Raw genomic sequence first — 18,401 nt, forward strand, 5'->3', positions numbered from 1 at the left:
GACTCTGTTGTCACACTAATTCCTCAAGGTCCATCAGGGTGTAAATGTTCGCTTGGCCGCCTCCCGTATGTTGTTGCCCGTGGCGGTTGTGTGTCACCTTTGCCTGCAAGAGAAGTGCGTCAGTGAGTGTAATACAATATGTTTGGGTGATGTGCCTGCCATGGTTCAATAGCTGGCAAGGTGTGAGATGTGGGTGTGAGTGTTGCAGCAGTGGTAAGTGTGTGAGGGTGAAGTGAAGCCATGATTGTGAGATATAGCTAGTGCTGGGGGTGTGGTGCATTGAGCAGTGTGTGAGGCTGGTGGTGCAGATGGTGGAATATGGCATTTGCTAAAGCCTTCCTTCACCTTGACCAGCCATGTGAGGTCATTAAACCAGGCCACTAGACCCATGTCCTGGGGACAACACTCTTCGCCATGACGGATTGTGCGATCTCCTCCCAAATCCTTCTGCTAATGACCTTTGGCGTCTTGCCCCCTGCAGGTAAAGGTCAGCCCGTCGTCATTCTACTCCCAGGACGAAGGCCTCCAGTGCAGCATCCGAGAACTGTCTTGCTCTCTCTCTTCCCTGTTGCTCCATTCCTTCTTCTCATCTGACAATGAGGTGCTTCTGCAACAAAGTACCTCCCCTTTAAGTAGTGGAGGGAGCCCAGGCCAAACATTATTGGCCAGTAGACTGCACCCACTATTGGCCCCCCCATTGAGCGCTATTAGCGGTGATTTCAGAGCTGCAATCATGTTAATGAGCAGGCACCACGAATTTTGTGTGCTGCCTGCACCACTTAGAAGAAGCACAGGCAAATAGTACTGGGCACTGCCCCCACCTGTTTTCTAGGCCAAAGAGTCTGCAAAAGGATATAGACGACGACAACAACAACAACTTGTATTTATATAGCGTCTTTAACGTAATAAAACATCCTATGGCACTGCACACCAGTATTTTAAGACAAAAAATTTGAGAAACTTTTAATGTTGGTGTTCAGAGAGATTTAGGTGTCCTTGTACAGGAAACACAGAGTGTTAGCATGCAGGTACAGCAAGCAATTAGGAAGGCAAGTGGCATGTTGGTCTTTATTGCAAGGGGGTTGGAGTACAAGAGTAAGGAAGTCTTGCTACAATTGTACAGGGCTTTGGTGAGACCACACCTGGAGTACTGTGCACAGTTTGGATTTCCTAATCTAAGGAAGGATATACTTGCCTTGGAGGCAGTACAACGAAGGTTCACTAGATTGATTCCTGGGATGAGAGGGCTGTCCTATGATGAGAGATTGAGTAGAATGGGCCTATACTCCCTGGAGTTTAGAGGAACAAGAGGTGATCTCATTGAAACATGTAAGATTCTTAGGGGGCTTGATAGGGTAGATACTGAGAGGTTGTTTCCCCTGGCTGGAGTGTCTAGAACTAGGGGGTATAGTCTCAGGATAAGAGCTCGGCCATTTAAGACTGAGATGAGGAGGAATTTCTTCACTCAGAGGGTTGTGAATCTTGGAATTCTCTGCCCCAGAGGGCTGTGGATGCTCAGTCGTTGAGTATATTCAAGGCTGAGATAGATAGATTTTTGGACTCATGGGGAATCAAGGGAAATGGGGATCAGGCAGGAAAGTGGAGTTGAGGCCATGATCTTATTGAATGGCGGAGTAGACTCGAGGGGCTGTATGGCCTAATCCTGCTCATTTCTTATGGTCTCATTTTCAATCATTACTACGTTCTCAAAAAAAGTCTTATTTTTGCTGTTTTATAACTTTTAACTGATTGCAGTTATCAACCATATCTAAAAAGTTATACCCTTCGTATAACACATGACATATATCATTAAAGACATGACGTCAGTTGCACTCAGTGGCAATATAAAAATAGTGGTATTATAAAAAATGCAGCAGTTACCTACTGTTGTGTCCGTGTATAATAAGACACAGACTGCAGGAGAAACGGTACAACAGGTGTTTACTCAACGTGGCTCACAGTGGAACTGCCTGTACAGATTACTACTCAGTGCTATATACAGGTGTGGTCACTGCCAGCACTACAGTATACATGAGCTGTAAAAAGTAGTTCCCCCCTTAAAGGTATGTACATTACAATTCCTCCCCTTTTAGATTAACAGTACCATAACACTCATTTAACAATTAAATATCAAACTAATTACAATTAACACTTTTAACATGCAACATGAGCTGAAAATAGTCTATTTATATATTCAGTCTTTGGGGAGGCTTACTGATCCTTTCTGGATAGCGCCTTTCCCGAATGTCTTGCTCTTGGTGCGGAGGCGATTCTGGCCCCGTCGTCGGTTGGTTCATCGGCTTCCGATGCCACTGTTTCTGGGGTAGATGCGACCTGTACATCGGGTTCATCACCAGGTACGTATGGGCGAGGCATGGGGTTGACTTGTTCCTGTGACTCTAGGATCTGGTCAGCATGGCGTCTCACGATGCTCTCCCCAACGTCCACTGTGTACATTAGTGGGCCCTGCTGTGTGCATATCGTTCCTGGCTGCCATTTTTCTGTTCGGTAGTCGCGGGCCAAGACTGGTTGCCCTACATTGAAGCTCCTTGTTGGCTTCTCATGGATGTGCTGGACTTGCTTACTCTCAACATCTCTTCGTACGTTTGGTCTGAGCAAATCCAGGCGAGTTCTTAACCTTCGGTTAAAGAACATCATGGCTGGGGCCTGGTTGGTGACTGCATGTGTCGCATTCCGGTAGGCGAGCAGGAAATTGTCCATCTTGTGCTGCAGCGGAATGTTGTCCTTGTACATAGCCTTTATTGCCTTCTTAAAGGTTTGTACGAACCTCTCAGCCAATCCATTTGTGGCTGGATGATACGGGGCGGATGTGTAATGCCTTACCCCATTCTTTTTCAAGAACCTCCGGAACTCTTCAGACACAAACTGTGGTCCGTTGTCAGAGCAAATCTGTTCTGGCAAGCCATTCCTGGCAAAAATGGTCCGTAGGACTGCAATAGTTTTCTCCGTGGTGGTGGAGGACATTTTGATGACCTCAGGCCATTTTGAGTGCGCATCCACGGCTATTAAAAACATTGAGTCCATGAATGGACCAGCAAAATCAATATGCACCCGTTGCCATGGAGATGAGGGCCACTCCCATGGGTGTAGAGGGGCCTGTGGTGGTGCATTTTGGACTCTCTGGCATCCTGAGCAGCTCTTGGTCAGGTCCTCGATTTGTTTATCGATTCCCGGCCACCACACATAAGCCCTGGCTAGGCTTTTCATTTTTACCCCTCCCAGATGATCCTCATGAAGCTCATTGAGCACTCTGGCCTAGAAATTGGGTTGGTAGCGCCGGCGCTGAGCGCCTAAAGAGACCTAGAATTGGGGCGAAGCCCTATGTTGGGGCGAGCGCTATGCGGATAGCGCCGACTCAGAAATTGACTATACATTTAGCGCCTGCGCTAAGTGTTTGCGCACGCCCGCGAGCGCAAATGGCTCATGACGTCATTTCAGTGTGCAACGCCTTTTAGGAGCGCCTGAGCGCATATTGGGTGGCGCCCGGAGCCTTAGCGCCCAGCGCTATTAGTGACAGTTCGAAGGAGGGCTAACAGGCCCTTCTCGGAGTAGGGCAGCGCTATTTAAAGGGGACAGCTCTAGTGCAGAATCTTCTGCCACTTGGCCTGCTCATTGCGATCGCTGCTGGAGAGAGTTGGCGAGCTAATGTGGAGCGGAGTTCTGGGATTTGAGCTTCACAGTACTTGGGACCTTCAACCCTGTCCGAAGCACTTGCAGCACTACACCTAAAAGCCTTATGACCAACTGGCATCGGAATGGGAGCTTGCTTGGAGGGCGACAGCCTCATCGCCCAACACTGTGAAGGGGCAGAGAGATGGCGGGAGAGAGGGCCGGGATTGGCCAGAAGGAGGAGGGGCAATGGAGGTCGGCCAATCCGACGGGAGGCTGCGAGGGTCTTTAGGCAGCAGGTGACAAGCCTTGACATGTCGGAGGAGCAGTGTTTGCGAAGGCTCCGAATCTGGAGGGACATTGTTACTGATCTGTGCCACCTGCTTGGTCAGGATCTGCAGCCGCGTGAACGCTGCAGAACCTCTCTGTCCGTGATGGTTACACTGACTGAAGGCCTCCATTTTTATGCCAACGGCTCCTTTCAGTCAGCCATTGGGGACAATGCGACTGTCGCTCAGGCTGCAGTCCGCTGTTGCATCCGGCAAGTGACAGATGCCCTTTATAGGTGAACGCGTCCATTCATTACCTTCCCTCGGACCCTGCACAAGCAGGCGGAGGAGGAGGAGTATGAGGAGGAGGAGGAGGAGGAAGAGCAGGTGGAGGAGGAGGAGGAGGAGGAGGAGGAGGAAGAGCAGGTGGAGGAGGAGGAGGAGGAGGAGGAGGAGGAGGAAGAGCAGGTGGAGGAGGAGGAGGAGGAGGAGGAGGACAATAGAAGGGCTGCTGAAAGTGGAAGGTCCATTCGTCAGAGGCTCCTCTGGACTCGTCTCGACACCCCTGTGGCGGAATGATGAGAGTCTTACCTCATGGGCACTTTGGATGTTTGAGGGCCTCTGCATGCCAGCATCACTGAAATTAGTCACATGCACCAAGCAACATTTAAACTTCTGTTTATTGACACAAAAGTCTTTCATTACAGATAAACAACGTAAAGTGAGCAGAAACCATCACTGCCAAAATAAAAGTGACCTGTTCGGCAAAGCAGCAAAACTCAACAAAAATCTGCACCAAAAACAGCAGGTGAGGGTGTCCATGAATTTGGACAAACAAACGTCTCAGCACCTCCCTCTACAACTGGCCCCTTGAGGGAGAACGACTTCTCGTTCGTGCCCGGCCCCTTCCCTCCCTGCTGCTCCTACGTAATTGCATCCCAGTGGCGGCCTCAAGGCTGGGGGACGCTTGCCGACTGTCTGGAAGCGCAGAAGCCCTTGAGGTACGGCCTGGCCGACCTCTGGGCTTGGAGGGTGCAGACGCAGGATGCTTGCTTTGAGCATGGCTGGGAGCAGTGTGGCCTGCAGGTGGTGGCAGCTGCAATGCAGGCATCCCAGCGCTGGCATGTGCAATGGTCTCCTGCCGAGAGAGGACACCTGCACCATGGTCGGACGACACACTGGCTATCTGAGGGGAGCGGCTCGGCTCATCCGCCACAATCGCAGGCTTCACGGATCCCTGGCCTTGTACGGGAGTGGAAGGGCCCGGGGTGATCCTATCTGATGCAGAGAGGGTGGCTGCAGTGAGACATCGCGTTGCGTCAATCTGGCTGTGGAGGAGCCCAGCAAGTGAATGCGTGGCAACAGTGAGGACCTGTGTGCCAGGTGCCAGTGCTTCGGAGAAGGCCTGGACAGTTCTTCCCATGGCTTCGGACAAGGCAGGAGCCGACCGCTCCACTGCCTCGGACAAGCCCTGCACAGACCTTTCCAGGGATTGTCCGAAGCCCTGAACAGTCCTTTCCATTGCCGACTCAAAGCCGTGGACAGTCCTCTCCATTGTTGGGCCGAAGCCCTGGATAGTCCTGTCCATTGTGGCCCCGAAGCCCTGGATAGACCTGTCCATTGTTTCCCCAAACACCTGGAGAGACCTCTCCATTGTTGCGCCAAAGCCCTGCAGAGTCCTCTCCATTGTTGCCCCGAAGTCCAACATACTCCTAGCCAATGAATCTATTGACTCAGGCATCTTCTCCACTGCAGCCATCAGCTCTGTGTGTCTGACCCGGGCCTGTTTGCTCATCTCTGCCAGGCGCCGGACCTCATCTGCACTCTGTGCAGCAGTCATGACGACCTGCCTTGCCCTGCGGGGAGACGGTGGCCGAACTTGCCTATTCCCCCTGCATTGCTCCATGCCGCTTGGTCCGGCAACTGGTTCATCCTCTGAGCCACCCCCCCTCCCCTCCAGGGGACTACTATCCCCAGTCTGCAGATGTCTCAGCTCCCCGGATTCTGCAACGGCTGGTCCGGATTCCTCCTGGTCCTCGCCTCCGGTGGCACTGGCACTGGCAGCTTCAGCGCGTTGAGCCCGAGTTGGTGCTGCTTCATCTGAAAGTGGGAGGTGGAAGAGTGGCTTTAGCAAAAGGACAGGTTTGCTGAAAGGCATGCCAGATTGCGACATGGCTCTGACATGGCTGCACACTGAGGATGCATGCTGGCGGGGGGACCAAGTGGAAGGCAACAGGTGGAAAAGGTGAGAGTCTTACCCTCGCTGTCGGTAATGGGGTCGGCAGATGCAGTGGTCACTGGACCAGGCAGACGTCCTCCAAGTATCTGGTGCACTCTCTCCTCCAGATCCGTGAGAGTGACCACTTGTGCAGGTCCGCCACCGGTTCAACGCTGTTCTTTTCTAATCTGCGCCATCTTCGACTGCAGGGGAAAGAAGGGGAGGTTCTGTTACATGAGGCCTTGAGACATCATCGCATGCCCCCCATTGTGCAAGAGCCCTTACATGAGGCCTTGAGACATCATCGCATGCCCCCCATGGTGCAAGAGCCCTTACATGAGGCCTTGAGACATCTGTCCATGTATCTGCCCAGAAAGGGCCATGGGTGCATACTGACAGATGGCCAGTGGCGCATCATTGCAGCAGGGTGCCCGAAGTCAGCTGCAGATGGAGGGAAGCACAAGGTTGGTAAACCATCACTCACCCTAACGATCCGTGTGAGGTCGTTGAATTTCTTCCTGCACTGAACAGGGGTCCTGGTCGCCATGCTGCTGGAGTTGACCCTCACAGCAACCTCCCTCCAAGATCGTCGGTAAGCCTTCTGATTTGGCCTCTTGCCATTATCCGGGTACAGCACCTGTCGACGGTGTTCAACTGCAGCCACCAATTGGTCCAGAGCCTCAGTGCTGAAGCGCTCTGCTTTCTGCCTAACCTTCTCCATAATGATGAACTTTGTACCGCCAGACAAGGGCGAGCGCCGAATCTGAGGCCTACAGGGCGTTGGGTGTTGAAGCTCAGTCTGACTGACCCACCCCTTTAAGAGCCGGCCGGCGCCTGCAGGTCTCGTGCTTTGCCGTAATTGAGTTCACCTGCGCTGCGCCCGTCCGCGTCGAAATTGAGTAGCGCCTGACCTTTTGCGCCTTAAGAGCACCGTGCAACGGCTGATTTAGCGCCTGAATCCCCTTTGGGGGCGATGCAACCCAATATCGCCCCAGGCGCGGATAGCTCTCGTCTGGCTATAAACTTAGCGCATTGACAGTTCTAACGCCTCAAGCGGGGCTATACCCAATTTCTAGGCCTCTATCCCTTAACTTGGGTGGAATTACCACTCGGGATCCACACATCAAGGTTCCCCGGCACACTGACAGCTGTTCTCTCCTTGTCGAGAATGCTGGCAACAGTGAGTCGCCATGTGCTGGCCATCCCTTCATCGTCAAATCATATACCCGAGACAGTGTCGGGTCATTTCGGGTTTCCTTTTCTATACAAGCGTTAGTTACCGGTAGGTATTCAACTATAGTCGAATGGAATATTTTGACAGGATCCACTGCTGGTGCTTCCTCCGCAGTAGGCAGTGGCAGGCGTGATAGCCCATCAGCATTTCCATGCTGTTTCGTGCCCTTATATTCAATCTCATAGTGGTGCGCCCTAGAAAAAGTGACCATCTTTGTAGTCGTTGCGCAGTCATCACCGGAACACCCTTCTTTGGATTAAAAATGGAGACAAGAGGCTGGTGATCAGTCAGCAAGGTGAATTTCTGCCCGTGCAGATAGTGATTGAACTTTTTCACTCCCCACACTAGGCTGAGGGCCTCCCTGTCAATCTGGGCGTAGTTACACTCGGCTGAGGTTAGTGATCGTGACGCAAAGGCTATTGGCCTCTCTGAGCCGTCCGAGAATTTGTACGACAGCACCGCTCCAATGCCGTAGGGTGACGCATCACATGTCAACCGAACAGGTAATGCCGGGTTGAAATGGGCCAATACCTCTTTCGATGTGATTAGTGTTTTGCTCTTCTGGAAAGCTCGTCTACATTCGTCACTCCACTTCCATGGCTCCCCAGTTTGCAGTAGGGTGTTCAGTGGGTGTAGTATTGTAGACAAATTTGGCAAGAACTTATGGTAGTAGTTTACCAGCCCGAGGAACGACCTCAGTTGTGACACATTTTCCGGTGCTGGAGCCTTGACTACTGCCTCAATCTTCTCTGGGGACTTATGTAACCCCTCTTTATCGATAACGTGGCCACAATACGAGATCTGTTTTCTAAAAAACTCGCATTTGGGGCGGTTAGCTCGGAGCCCATAGTCCTGCAATCTAGTGAGCACCTGCTCCAGGTTGGCAAAGTGATCACTGTCATTTTCGCCCGTGACCAGGATGTCGTCCAAATAACACTGGGTCCCTGGGATCCCTTGCAGGACTTGTTCCATTGCCCTCTGCCAAATAGTCGGAGCTGATGCTACCCCGAATACCAGCCGGTTGTATTGGTAGAGACCTTTATGGGTGTTGATTGTGAGGTATTTTTTTGATGCTTCTTTTACCTCCATTTGCAGATACGCCTGGGCCTGATCAATCTTAGTGAAGCATTTCCCTCCAGATAGCGAGGCGAAAATATCTTCAATCCGCGGAAGTGGACATTGTACGGTGTGAAGGACCGGGTTCACTGTTACCTTAAAGTCCCCACAGATGCGAACCTTCCTTGGTTTCCCAGGCGTGCTGCTCAACGACTTCTTCATCACAGGGACGATGGGTGTAGCCCACTCGCTCCAGTCTACCTTGGACAGTACACCTGAACGTTCCAGACTCTCCAGCTCTGCTTCGACGGCTGGGCGGATCGCATAAGGTACCGGTCTGGCCTTAAAAAATTTTGGGCTGGCGTTTTCTTCAATTTTAATCGTCGCTGTCATGCCTTTTAGTGTTCCGAGTCCTTGCTGGAACACTTCTTTTGCGTCAGTTAGGATCTTTGACAGTCGCCCAGGTGTGACGTCGTCATCCTTTTTGTCAGCCACAGTCAGTGCCTGTATGGAATGCCAATCCAGTTGTATTTTCCGGATCCATTCACGTCCCAGTAATGGTGGTCCTCCATCTTGCAATACATACAGGTCTAGTTTTGGTGTTTCCTTACCGTTATATATAACGGTCACCCTTATTTTTCCTTTGGGGTAGACTTTTTGCCCCGTGTACGTCTTCAAAATAATTTTTGTGTCTCTCAAGGGTATGTGTGAGAATAGCCGCTCGTAGTCCCGTCAGTTTATAACTGTTAGGGCTGATCCTGTGTCCAATTCCATCTTTACCTGGACCCCTGCTAACTTGAGAGTGACCCAAATGGTTCGGTGATCCTCCGTTGTGATCACATTATGTAGTTTCAGACAACTCAGTTCCCTGCTTTCGGAGTCGTTATCACTCTTTTGTTCGTCTGAACTATTCTCCGTCATCTTATGTACCTTCTTGTACTTTTCTTTGGTAGGTTTCTTATTGCTGGTTTTCTTTCCCGACCTGCAGACTCGTGCTATGTGTCCTACTTTTCCACACTGTCTGCACACTTTGTCTTTGAACCAGCAATCATTCTGGTCGTGTGTTGTTCTGCCGCAGCGATAGCACTTCTCTGTTCCATATGACATTTCGTTTGTGCCATATTCTTGCGGTCTCTGTTGTATCTCTGCAGCGCCCCGTGCTGCTGCTTCATATGATACCGCAATGCTGAAAGCCTTTTCCAGCGTAAGGTCCTTTTCAGATAAAAGCCGTTTCTGGGTTCCTTCACTTTGAAGCCCACACACAAACTTGTCCCTTAAGGTATCTGCCAGTCCCGCTCCAAACTGGCAGTGTTTCGATAGTTTGCACAGTTCTGTTAAATAATCAGCATTGCTTTCATCCTTATGCTGGTTCCGTTTGTGAAACTTGAATCTTTCTGCTAGCAGCAGCGGTGTGGGGTTTAAATGTTCCTGTAGTATCGTTACTATGTCTTCAAAACTCTTTTCCATTGGCTTCGTTGGGGTTACTAGATTTCGTAATAAACCATACGTCTTTGCACCCATTAAATTTAACAATACCGACGCTTTCTTGTCATCTGACACCTCATTTGCCTTGCAGTACACCTCTATTCGTTTGACATATGTAGTCCAATCTTCGACTTCATTGTCAAATGCGGTGATACTGCCACTCTTCGGCATTTTGGGTGTGGTTTAAAATGGCGTCTCCCAATGGCTTAAAATGACGTCTCCCGCACTTTCCTTCCTCCCCCGCTGCTGCCAACGCCGCTCCCGGCGGCTCTCATGGCAATGGCGGTGCCCTGTAGGTTTCGCGCGCTTCTCCTGCGCTGCTGCCAACGCCGCTCTCGGCGGTCCTCGTGGCAATGGCAGCACCTCGCGGGTTTCTGCGCGTCTCACTCTCCCTCTCTTCGACGCTGCTCGGCCCCTGAACACTGGCTGCGCCCTGTGCGCTCTGCCCTCTCTCTCTCTCCCCCGTCGACGCTGCTCGGCCCTTTGCTGTGTCGCTCGGTCGGGCTCTAGCCCGCCGCTGTCCAGGAAGGGTCTGCGCACTACCTGTTGCCAGCCTGTTTCGCTGGACCACCTCGACTGGAAAGCCAAGCCTGGCTCTCGACAGCCTCCCCCGCAATTCTCGAGTCTCTGCTGGATGACTGGGCGGTTGCCCGTGGTCGACGCCCGAGTCTCTGGCCTTGACCTCCAATCCACTGATCTCCAGGAACGAATCCCCGGGAGGTGATGCAGAGTTGCAGGTAGGTTCGAACTTGCCTTGTCGCCAATGTTGTGTCTGTGTATAATAAGACACAGACTGCAGGAGGAACGGTACAACAGGTGTTTACTCAATGTGGCTCACAGTGGAACTGCCTGTACAGATTACTACTCAGTGCTATATACAGGTGTGGTCACTGCCAGTACTACAGTATACATGAGCTGTAAAAAGTAGTTCCCCCCTTAAAGGTATATACTTTACACCTACCTCTCCACAGGGCCACACAAATACAATTTTGTCGGTACTGTACCAAATTTTTATTTCCCAATCATTTTATGATTTGCTACTAAAAATATGATGGGAGTGATTTTATCCCTGCCTGCCTGATGGAAACCAGTCAAGTGGGCAATTAAAATCACCCAGGTTGCTCACCTGCCGGTAAGCTGCCAGCAGCTCATCGTTCTGAATTTAACCTGCTCCGTTAAGCAGGTGGCAAGCACACCCGCCCAGGCAACAAGGTCCTTCTTTACATAAGCATGTCGAGTCCCAATGACATCATCGGCACCCGACTGCAATTTTAACTGGTAGCCTGAGCAGGAAAGCCAATCTCACAGGCCCAAACATGTACTTTTGTTTCACTTTCCTTATGGGGCCAGGAGAAGCAGGCGTGCTCCTCTGGGTCCCATGAGGAAAGCTTAGGACTCCCATGCTGCAGACGGCCCACAAAGCCGATCTCATCACTTACTTGGTGTTGGCACGCAGCCTCTGCCCTGCCCAATTCCTCTGCTGCTTCCACCTGTTTCCGGTGGGAAGTCGGTCGGCAGAATTTAAATAAGGCCCAACCATTAAAATTGACTGTGTTTCATTCTGCCAAGGACGGGCGGGAAATGAACTCGCCAGTGCGTTGCCTCACTGGAAACCAGCTGGCAGTTAAAATCCAAGCTATCTGTCTGCCAACTCACCACTAACCCTGAACCAAGATAAATTTAAAATGTAGTCAGATGGTCAGATATAAAGTAATTATTCCATTTCTGCTAGTGTATCAGGATTGATTAAAAGAAAGAAGAATGTCTCATTAGTCCTGTACTGTTTTGCGATGTAAAAATTACCATTGGAGAAATAATACATATTGCTTGACTGATTCACGCTGACCAAAGGGACTTTCTCAATTCTTCCACACCTGACCAGAAGACCACACTGCTTCATATGACTGTTCCAGGTACAGCTATAGCTATGGGGAATATTTTAATCAACAATGGATTATATTATTGAGAAAACTCAGTAGATTAGTGCCACAATCCATTATCAAGGGCCCAGCCCTCAGTAATTACACATAAACCAAACTGGTTTATTACTCTATTCTAGAAACAAAAGTTTGCTTTGCCTTTTTATAAATTAATCTTATTATAGTTGTCAAGCAATTGTAAAGGATTTACACTCATCTTGTAACTAGCGAGATACAATATAAAACCAAGTTGGACTACTGCCAGTCCTTTGCGAGGTCTGTCACCATGGATTCCATTTACAGGAGATTACATGGCTGCAGGGGTAGGTGGGAGTTGTGGGGGAGGGAGAGAAGAAGTGTTTTTTCATGATGCACCGACCATCATGGTGTGGGGGAGGCTTGATGAACCTGCTGGTATTTTCCTGCCTGTCAATTTTCTATATTTGTAAACTCTCTCCCAATCTCATGCTCATTGCAAGACTTTGTCTTTATCTCTGCAGTTCCCTGCTTACAATTGTATTGTACAAGTGCCTTCAATCGCATGCTAATGCATCTCACTTAAAAAAATCTATTCGAGAGGATGCCATTACAGACAGAAGCATATTAACTTGATTAAGTCAGGTCAACATTTGCTACTGTTGTGAATGATAATCTTTATGTTGCCCTGTCTTTTTGTGAATCAAAGTTATGAATCACAAGTTGAGCCTTCAACAGATTCCATTCACTTGACATGACATGAAAAAAATTAGCAAATATCCCTTTCTGTATGAAAAGCGAAATGAGAGTTTGTTGTTTATTTGAGTGGTGGAATAAAATCTGTATCTTTTTTTTTAAATAAAGTTTTAGAAACATAGAAACATAGAAGATAGGAGCAGCAGTAGGCCATTCGGCCCCTCGAGCCTGCTCCAACATTTAATGAGATCATGGCTGATCATCCAAATTCAGTACACCTTTCTCCCCATACACCTTGATCCCTTTAGCCTTAAGAAACATATCTAACTCCTTCTTGAATATATTTAATGAATTGGCCTCAACTGCCTATTGTGGTAGAGAATTCCACAGGTTCACCACCCTCTGGGTGAAGAAAATCCTTCTCATCTCAGTCCTAAATGGCTTACCCCTTATCCTTAGACTGTGACCCCTGGTTCTGGACACCCCCGCCATCGGGAACATCCTTCCTGCATCTAGTCTGTCTAGTCCTGTTAGAATTTTATAAGTTTCAATGAGATCCCCTCTCATTCTTCTAAACTCCAGCAAATATAAGCCCAATTGACCCAATCTCTCCTCATCCGTCATTCCTGCCATCCCAGGTATCAGTCTGGTGAATCTTCGCTGCACTCCCTCCATAGCAAGAACATCCTTCCTCAGATAAGGCGACCAAAACTGCACACAATACTCAAGGTGTGGTCTCACCAAGGCCCTGTGCAACTGCAGCAAGACATCCTTGCTCCTGTACTCGAATCCTCTCGCTATGAAGGCCAACATACCATTTGCCTTCTTAACCGCCTGCTGCACCTGCGTGCTTAATTTCAGTGATTGGTGCACAAGGACACCCAGATCTCATTGCACTTCTCCTTCTCCCAATCTATTGCCGTTCAGATAATAATCTACCTTCCTATTTTTGCCACCAAAGTGGATAACCTCACATTTATCCACATTATACTGCATCTGCCATGCATCTGCCCAATCACCCAACCTGTCCAAATCATACTGGAGTTTCTTGGCATTCTCCGCACAGCACACACGCCCACCCAGCTTTGTGTCATCTGCAAACTTGGAGATATTACATCTAGTTCCCTCGTCCAGATCATTAATATATATTGTGAATAGTTGGGGTCCTAGCACCGATCCCTGCGGTACCCCACTAGTCACTGCCTGCCACTCGGAAAAAGACCCATTTATTCCAACTCTTTGCTTCCTGTCTGCCAACCAGTTCTCTATCCAAGTCAGTACCTTACCCCCAATCCCATGTGCTTTAACTTTACACGCTAATCTCTTATGCGGGACCTTATCGAAAGCCTTCTGAAAGTCCAAATACACCACATCCACTGGTTCTCCCTTATCTATTCTACCAGTTACATCCTCAAAAAATTCCAGTAGATTAGTCAAGCATAATTTACCTTTTGTAAATCCATGTTGACTTTGTCCGATCCTGTCACTGTTTTCCAAGTGCTCTGCGATTACATCTTTTATAATGGGCTCTAGCATTTTCCCCACTACCGATGTCAGGCTTACCGGTCTATAATTCCCCATTTTCTCTCTACCACCTTTTTTGAATAGTGGGGTTACATTAGCTACCCTTCAATCCATGGGAACTGTTCCAGAGTCTATAGAATTTTGGAAGATGACCAGCAACGCATCTACTATTTCTAGGGCCTCTTCCTTAAGTACCCTCGGATGTAGATTATCAGGCCCTGAGGATTTATCGGCCTTCAATCCCGTCAATTTCCCTAACACCATTCCCTACAAATACTGATTTCATTCAGTTCCTCCCTCTCATTAGTCCCTATGTTCCCCGACATCTCTGGGAGGTTACTTGTGTCCTCCTTTGTGAAGACAGAACCAAAGTATGTATTTAGTTGGTCTGCCATTTCCTTGTTTATAAATTCCCCTGATTCTGACTGCAAGGGACCTACGCTTGACTTCACCAATCTTTTTCTCTTCACATATCTATAGAAGCTTTTACAGTCACTTTTTATGTTCCCTTCAAGCTTACTCTCATACTCTATTTTCCCCCTCTTAATTAATCCCTTTGTCCTCTTTTGCTGAATCCTAAACTGCTCCCAATCCTCAGGCTTGCTGCTTTTTCTGACCAATTTATATGCCCTCTCCTTGGATCTTATGCTATCCCTAATTTCCCTTGTTAGCCACGGTTGAGTCAACTTCTTTGTTTTATTTTTATGCCAAACAGTGATGAACAAATTCTGTAGTTCATCCATGCGATCTTTAAATGTTTGCCATTGCCTATCCACTGTCAACCCTTTAAGTAACGTTCTCCAATCCATCCTAGCATCTCGCGCCTCATACCATCGTAGTTTCCTTTATTTAAATTCAGGACCCTAGTCTCTGAGTCAAATACTTCACTCTCCATCTTAATGAAGAATTCTATCATATTATGATCACCCTGCCCCAAGGGGCCTCGCACAACAAGATTGCTAATTTATCCTTTCTCATTACATAATGCCCAGTCTAAGATGGCCTGATCTCTAGTTGGTTCCTCGACATATTGTTCCAGTATACACTCCAGGAATTCCTCCTCCACAATATTGTTACTAATTTGGTTAGCCCAATCTATATGTAGATTAAAGTCCTTATTGCACACGTCTCTAATTTCCCGTTTAATGCCATCCCCAACCTCAGCATTACTGTTTGGGGGTCTGTATACTGTAGGATTAGCAAAATTTCCACATTTCCCCAAAGTTATTAGTAAAAGGGACCCTGCATGGACATTTTATAAAGGTTACCCAAAAGATGGAGTCCGCACCTCGTGACCAAAAGCCTGCAAGATTTTAAAAGCTTGGACTCTGTGGCACAAGCAGCTTTTGGGGAAATCGAAACCTAAAATGCAGTTTCTGTGAAGAAGGACTTTGTATTTTGGAAAGCAGGCAGAACATTGAATATGCATTAAGCCAGATCGTAGACAGATCAAAACCAGTTAGGCCTATACTTGAGGCCATCAAGTTGTTTGCATCTATAATCGGAAACAGCTTAAGGAAGCCATCGAGGCTGGACAGGCCGATTAAAATGCATTAATAACAATACAGCTCAGACATCAGGCCATTAGGTGCGATAAACGGCCATCTAAAAACAGTTACAATTATTTAAACTAGCCCGCCAGAATTGGAACAATGAACTAACCTGATTTGGCGCGCAGATAAGGGTTTTCGTAAGGAGCATAACTGCAGGCCCCGGGTAGCAATCTCTCTCTTGCTCTGCTCTCTTGCTCGCTTGCTGCTCTCATGGCTCCGGCCTCTTGGGCTGCTGCTCGTACTCGTGCCCTGGCCTCGTGGTGGGTTCTCTCCTCGTAGCAGATTTTCAGTAACCAGTTACACCATATCAACAGCAGGGGAGGGGAACGAGACCCAAGTCCATAGCCATCCAGGACGCCCAGGCCGCAGAAAGGGGCGCGACGAAGTCGAGCAGGTAGCCCAGGACTTGTATAGTAGTCCGGCGAGATGAGATGAGTAGAGACGAAGAAGATGATAACAACTCGATAAGGGCAGAGCAGGGCAGCGAAAAACGTATCGATAAAGACCAAGCGCTTAGTTATAAGCTGGCGCTTGGGAAGGCAAACATCTTGTTGAACACTGCGAAAATGCAGGTGGCCATGCCACGACGAATAGACTGGCGTTCTTAAGCTTGGGTAGGAAAATCTAGGCAGTTAAAACTGCCAACTGCCCTGTAGGCACAACGTTGCCGCCGACGACCGCCCGAGGGAGAAGAAGAGGAGAACCCATGGGGTTACGGGGATAGGGTGGGATATGTGTTGGTGTAAGGGTTGCGGGGAATTGGGTGGGATATGTGTCGGTGCAGGCTCGATGGGCTGAAATGGCCTCTATCTGCACTGTGGGGTTTCTGTGATTCTGTGAACCCATCGCGACGAGACGACGATGGCAGTGGAGGGGAGAAGGTGTGTTGCAGCAGCAGATCCAGCACTGCACCACTGAAGACCACGTAGCAATGGGGTACCTAGAAGGACCAAAGACCAGACTTCAAAACTCGCACTCGTTAACAGTTGGCTTTATTTTGGATTGGTGAGCATGAATTCTGGCCCCTCATAGCTTAATCTAGTTAAGTATAAGGGAGTGGGATAAGGATAAGGGGATTGTTAATATAGTTTGTTTTCCCTCGATGTGCCGTGTGTTCCCCATTCCCTGTATAAGTATAGTTATTTGTATTTGCCTGTAATTTTATACTAGTAACTTCTCGTAAGACTGTGTTAATTTCTATTTTTAATAAAATCTTGGTTTTCTTACATCCAAACCACCTGTCTACTTGAGTCTTTTCTGTATCGCCGCCTGTACCTAAGTCCGGTGTCTAGAACCCAAGGGGCGTGGGAGCGATTCGAACTGCTCACCAAACAGTCAGGGGCATAACTGACTGGGCGCATGCGCCACACCCGCCACCCCTCTTACAATACAACTCCCACTAACCTTTTCTGCCCCTTGGTATTTCTCAGCTCTACCCATACAGATTCCACATCATCAGAGCTAATATCCTTCCTTACTATTGTGTTAATCTCCTCTTTAACTAGCAATGCTACCCCACCTCCTTTTTCTTTTTGCCTGTCTTTCCTGAATATTGAATACCCCTGGATGTTGAATTCCCAGCCTTGGTCACCCTGGAGCCATGTCTCCATAATCCCAATTATATTATATCTGTTTACCTCTATTTGCGCAGCTAATTCATCCACCTTATTACGAATGCTCCTCGCATTAAAACACTCTTAGACCTTTTAGAATTATTATTTACTGTGGCCATGTTTGATTTAAACCCTTGGGCCTAGAAATTGAGTTTGCGCTGTGCCAGGGCTTTAGCGCCGGAAGTTAGCGCCGGCGCTAAGTCCCTTTGCGCGTGCCAAAAATTCAGTAGCGCCGCGCCCAAACGGCTGCCGGCGCTACTGAAGGGTTTTAGCACCTGAAAACTGGCGCAACGCGCCGCATTGCGGCGCTATTCCGGCGCTGCGGCACCCGCTGCGGTGTGGCAGGCTCGGGAAGTGCAGGCCTCCTCCTTCCGTTAAGGAGGAGCTGCCTGCACTCGGCCGCGGCCCGCGCAAATCTCTTCAAAAATGAGCCCGGCACCTCGGACAAGTGCCGGGCTTGCATCTGTTCCGGCGGGGGGGGGGGGAGAAGTCCGGGGAGGGAGCTGCAGGCAGGCGGCTGGCGGGAAAGCGGCCGGCCGCCGCGGGGCCTTTAATGCGCCGGCGCAAACACATGTTGGACTCTGTTGCCAGAGTCTTAGTTGCGGCTGCCACGGGCGAGGCGGCCGCAACTGAATTTCGGCGCTGGGGCCCGTCGGCATGGCAACCGGGACGCTGCGCACACTGATGACGTCATCGGTGCCGGCGCAGCGCTACCGGTGCAACGCCGCTTTAGGGCCCCAGGGAATTTTTGAACTGGCCATAACTCTGGCGCTAGTCCCTCTAGCGCCTCAAAAGCGGCGCTAAGGCTAGTGAATTTCTAGGCCTTGATTTCTCTGACTTCTATTTGGTAATGTATGTGCACTTCCATGGTCCAGGGACAGAAGATGCAAGATCAAAGTAGGCACTTTGATCAAAATATTCCACTCATGGTGAGATCTTGAAGGTATCATAACTAAAAAGAATTAAAACTTTTTTTTTTAATGGTAAGAGTCATTCAGGCAGGAAAGATGTGTAAGGGCCACCTCATACGTTAAGTTCCTAGAGCCAGCACTGCACGAAAAGCCATGCTAAAAAACATCCCTGGTTGGCTGTGTTCAATTAAAAAAAAGAGGGCCAGGACAATTTTTGCAGTTTCCAACTGGTCACTAGGCCAAAATAAAGAGAATACTTCATTATTTTGTGACGAGAGCAGATCTCCCTCTTATTTCAAACTATAAAATCTTGAATA

General features: G+C 49.0%; 1 protein-coding gene across 1 annotated transcript in view; it reads left to right on the forward strand.

Moving 5' to 3' along the window:
* The first annotated feature begins 414 nt into the window (after positions 1 to 414).
* The window catches only part of LOC147124239 (zinc finger protein GLIS3-like), a 53,823-nt gene continuing 35,836 nt past the window's right edge, over positions 415 to 18,401 (forward strand). Inside the window, exon 1 of the mRNA XM_085982202.1 lies at positions 415 to 481. Coding sequence (XP_085838328.1) covers positions 415 to 481 — 67 coding nt within the window. The remainder of the gene's footprint in view (positions 482 to 18,401) is intronic.

This window comes from Somniosus microcephalus, chromosome 1 (assembly GCF_052327205.1).
Source record: "Somniosus microcephalus isolate GS21.2 chromosome 1, FLI_Smic_1.0, whole genome shotgun sequence".
Classification (NCBI taxonomy): Eukaryota; Metazoa; Chordata; class Chondrichthyes; order Squaliformes; family Somniosidae; genus Somniosus; species Somniosus microcephalus.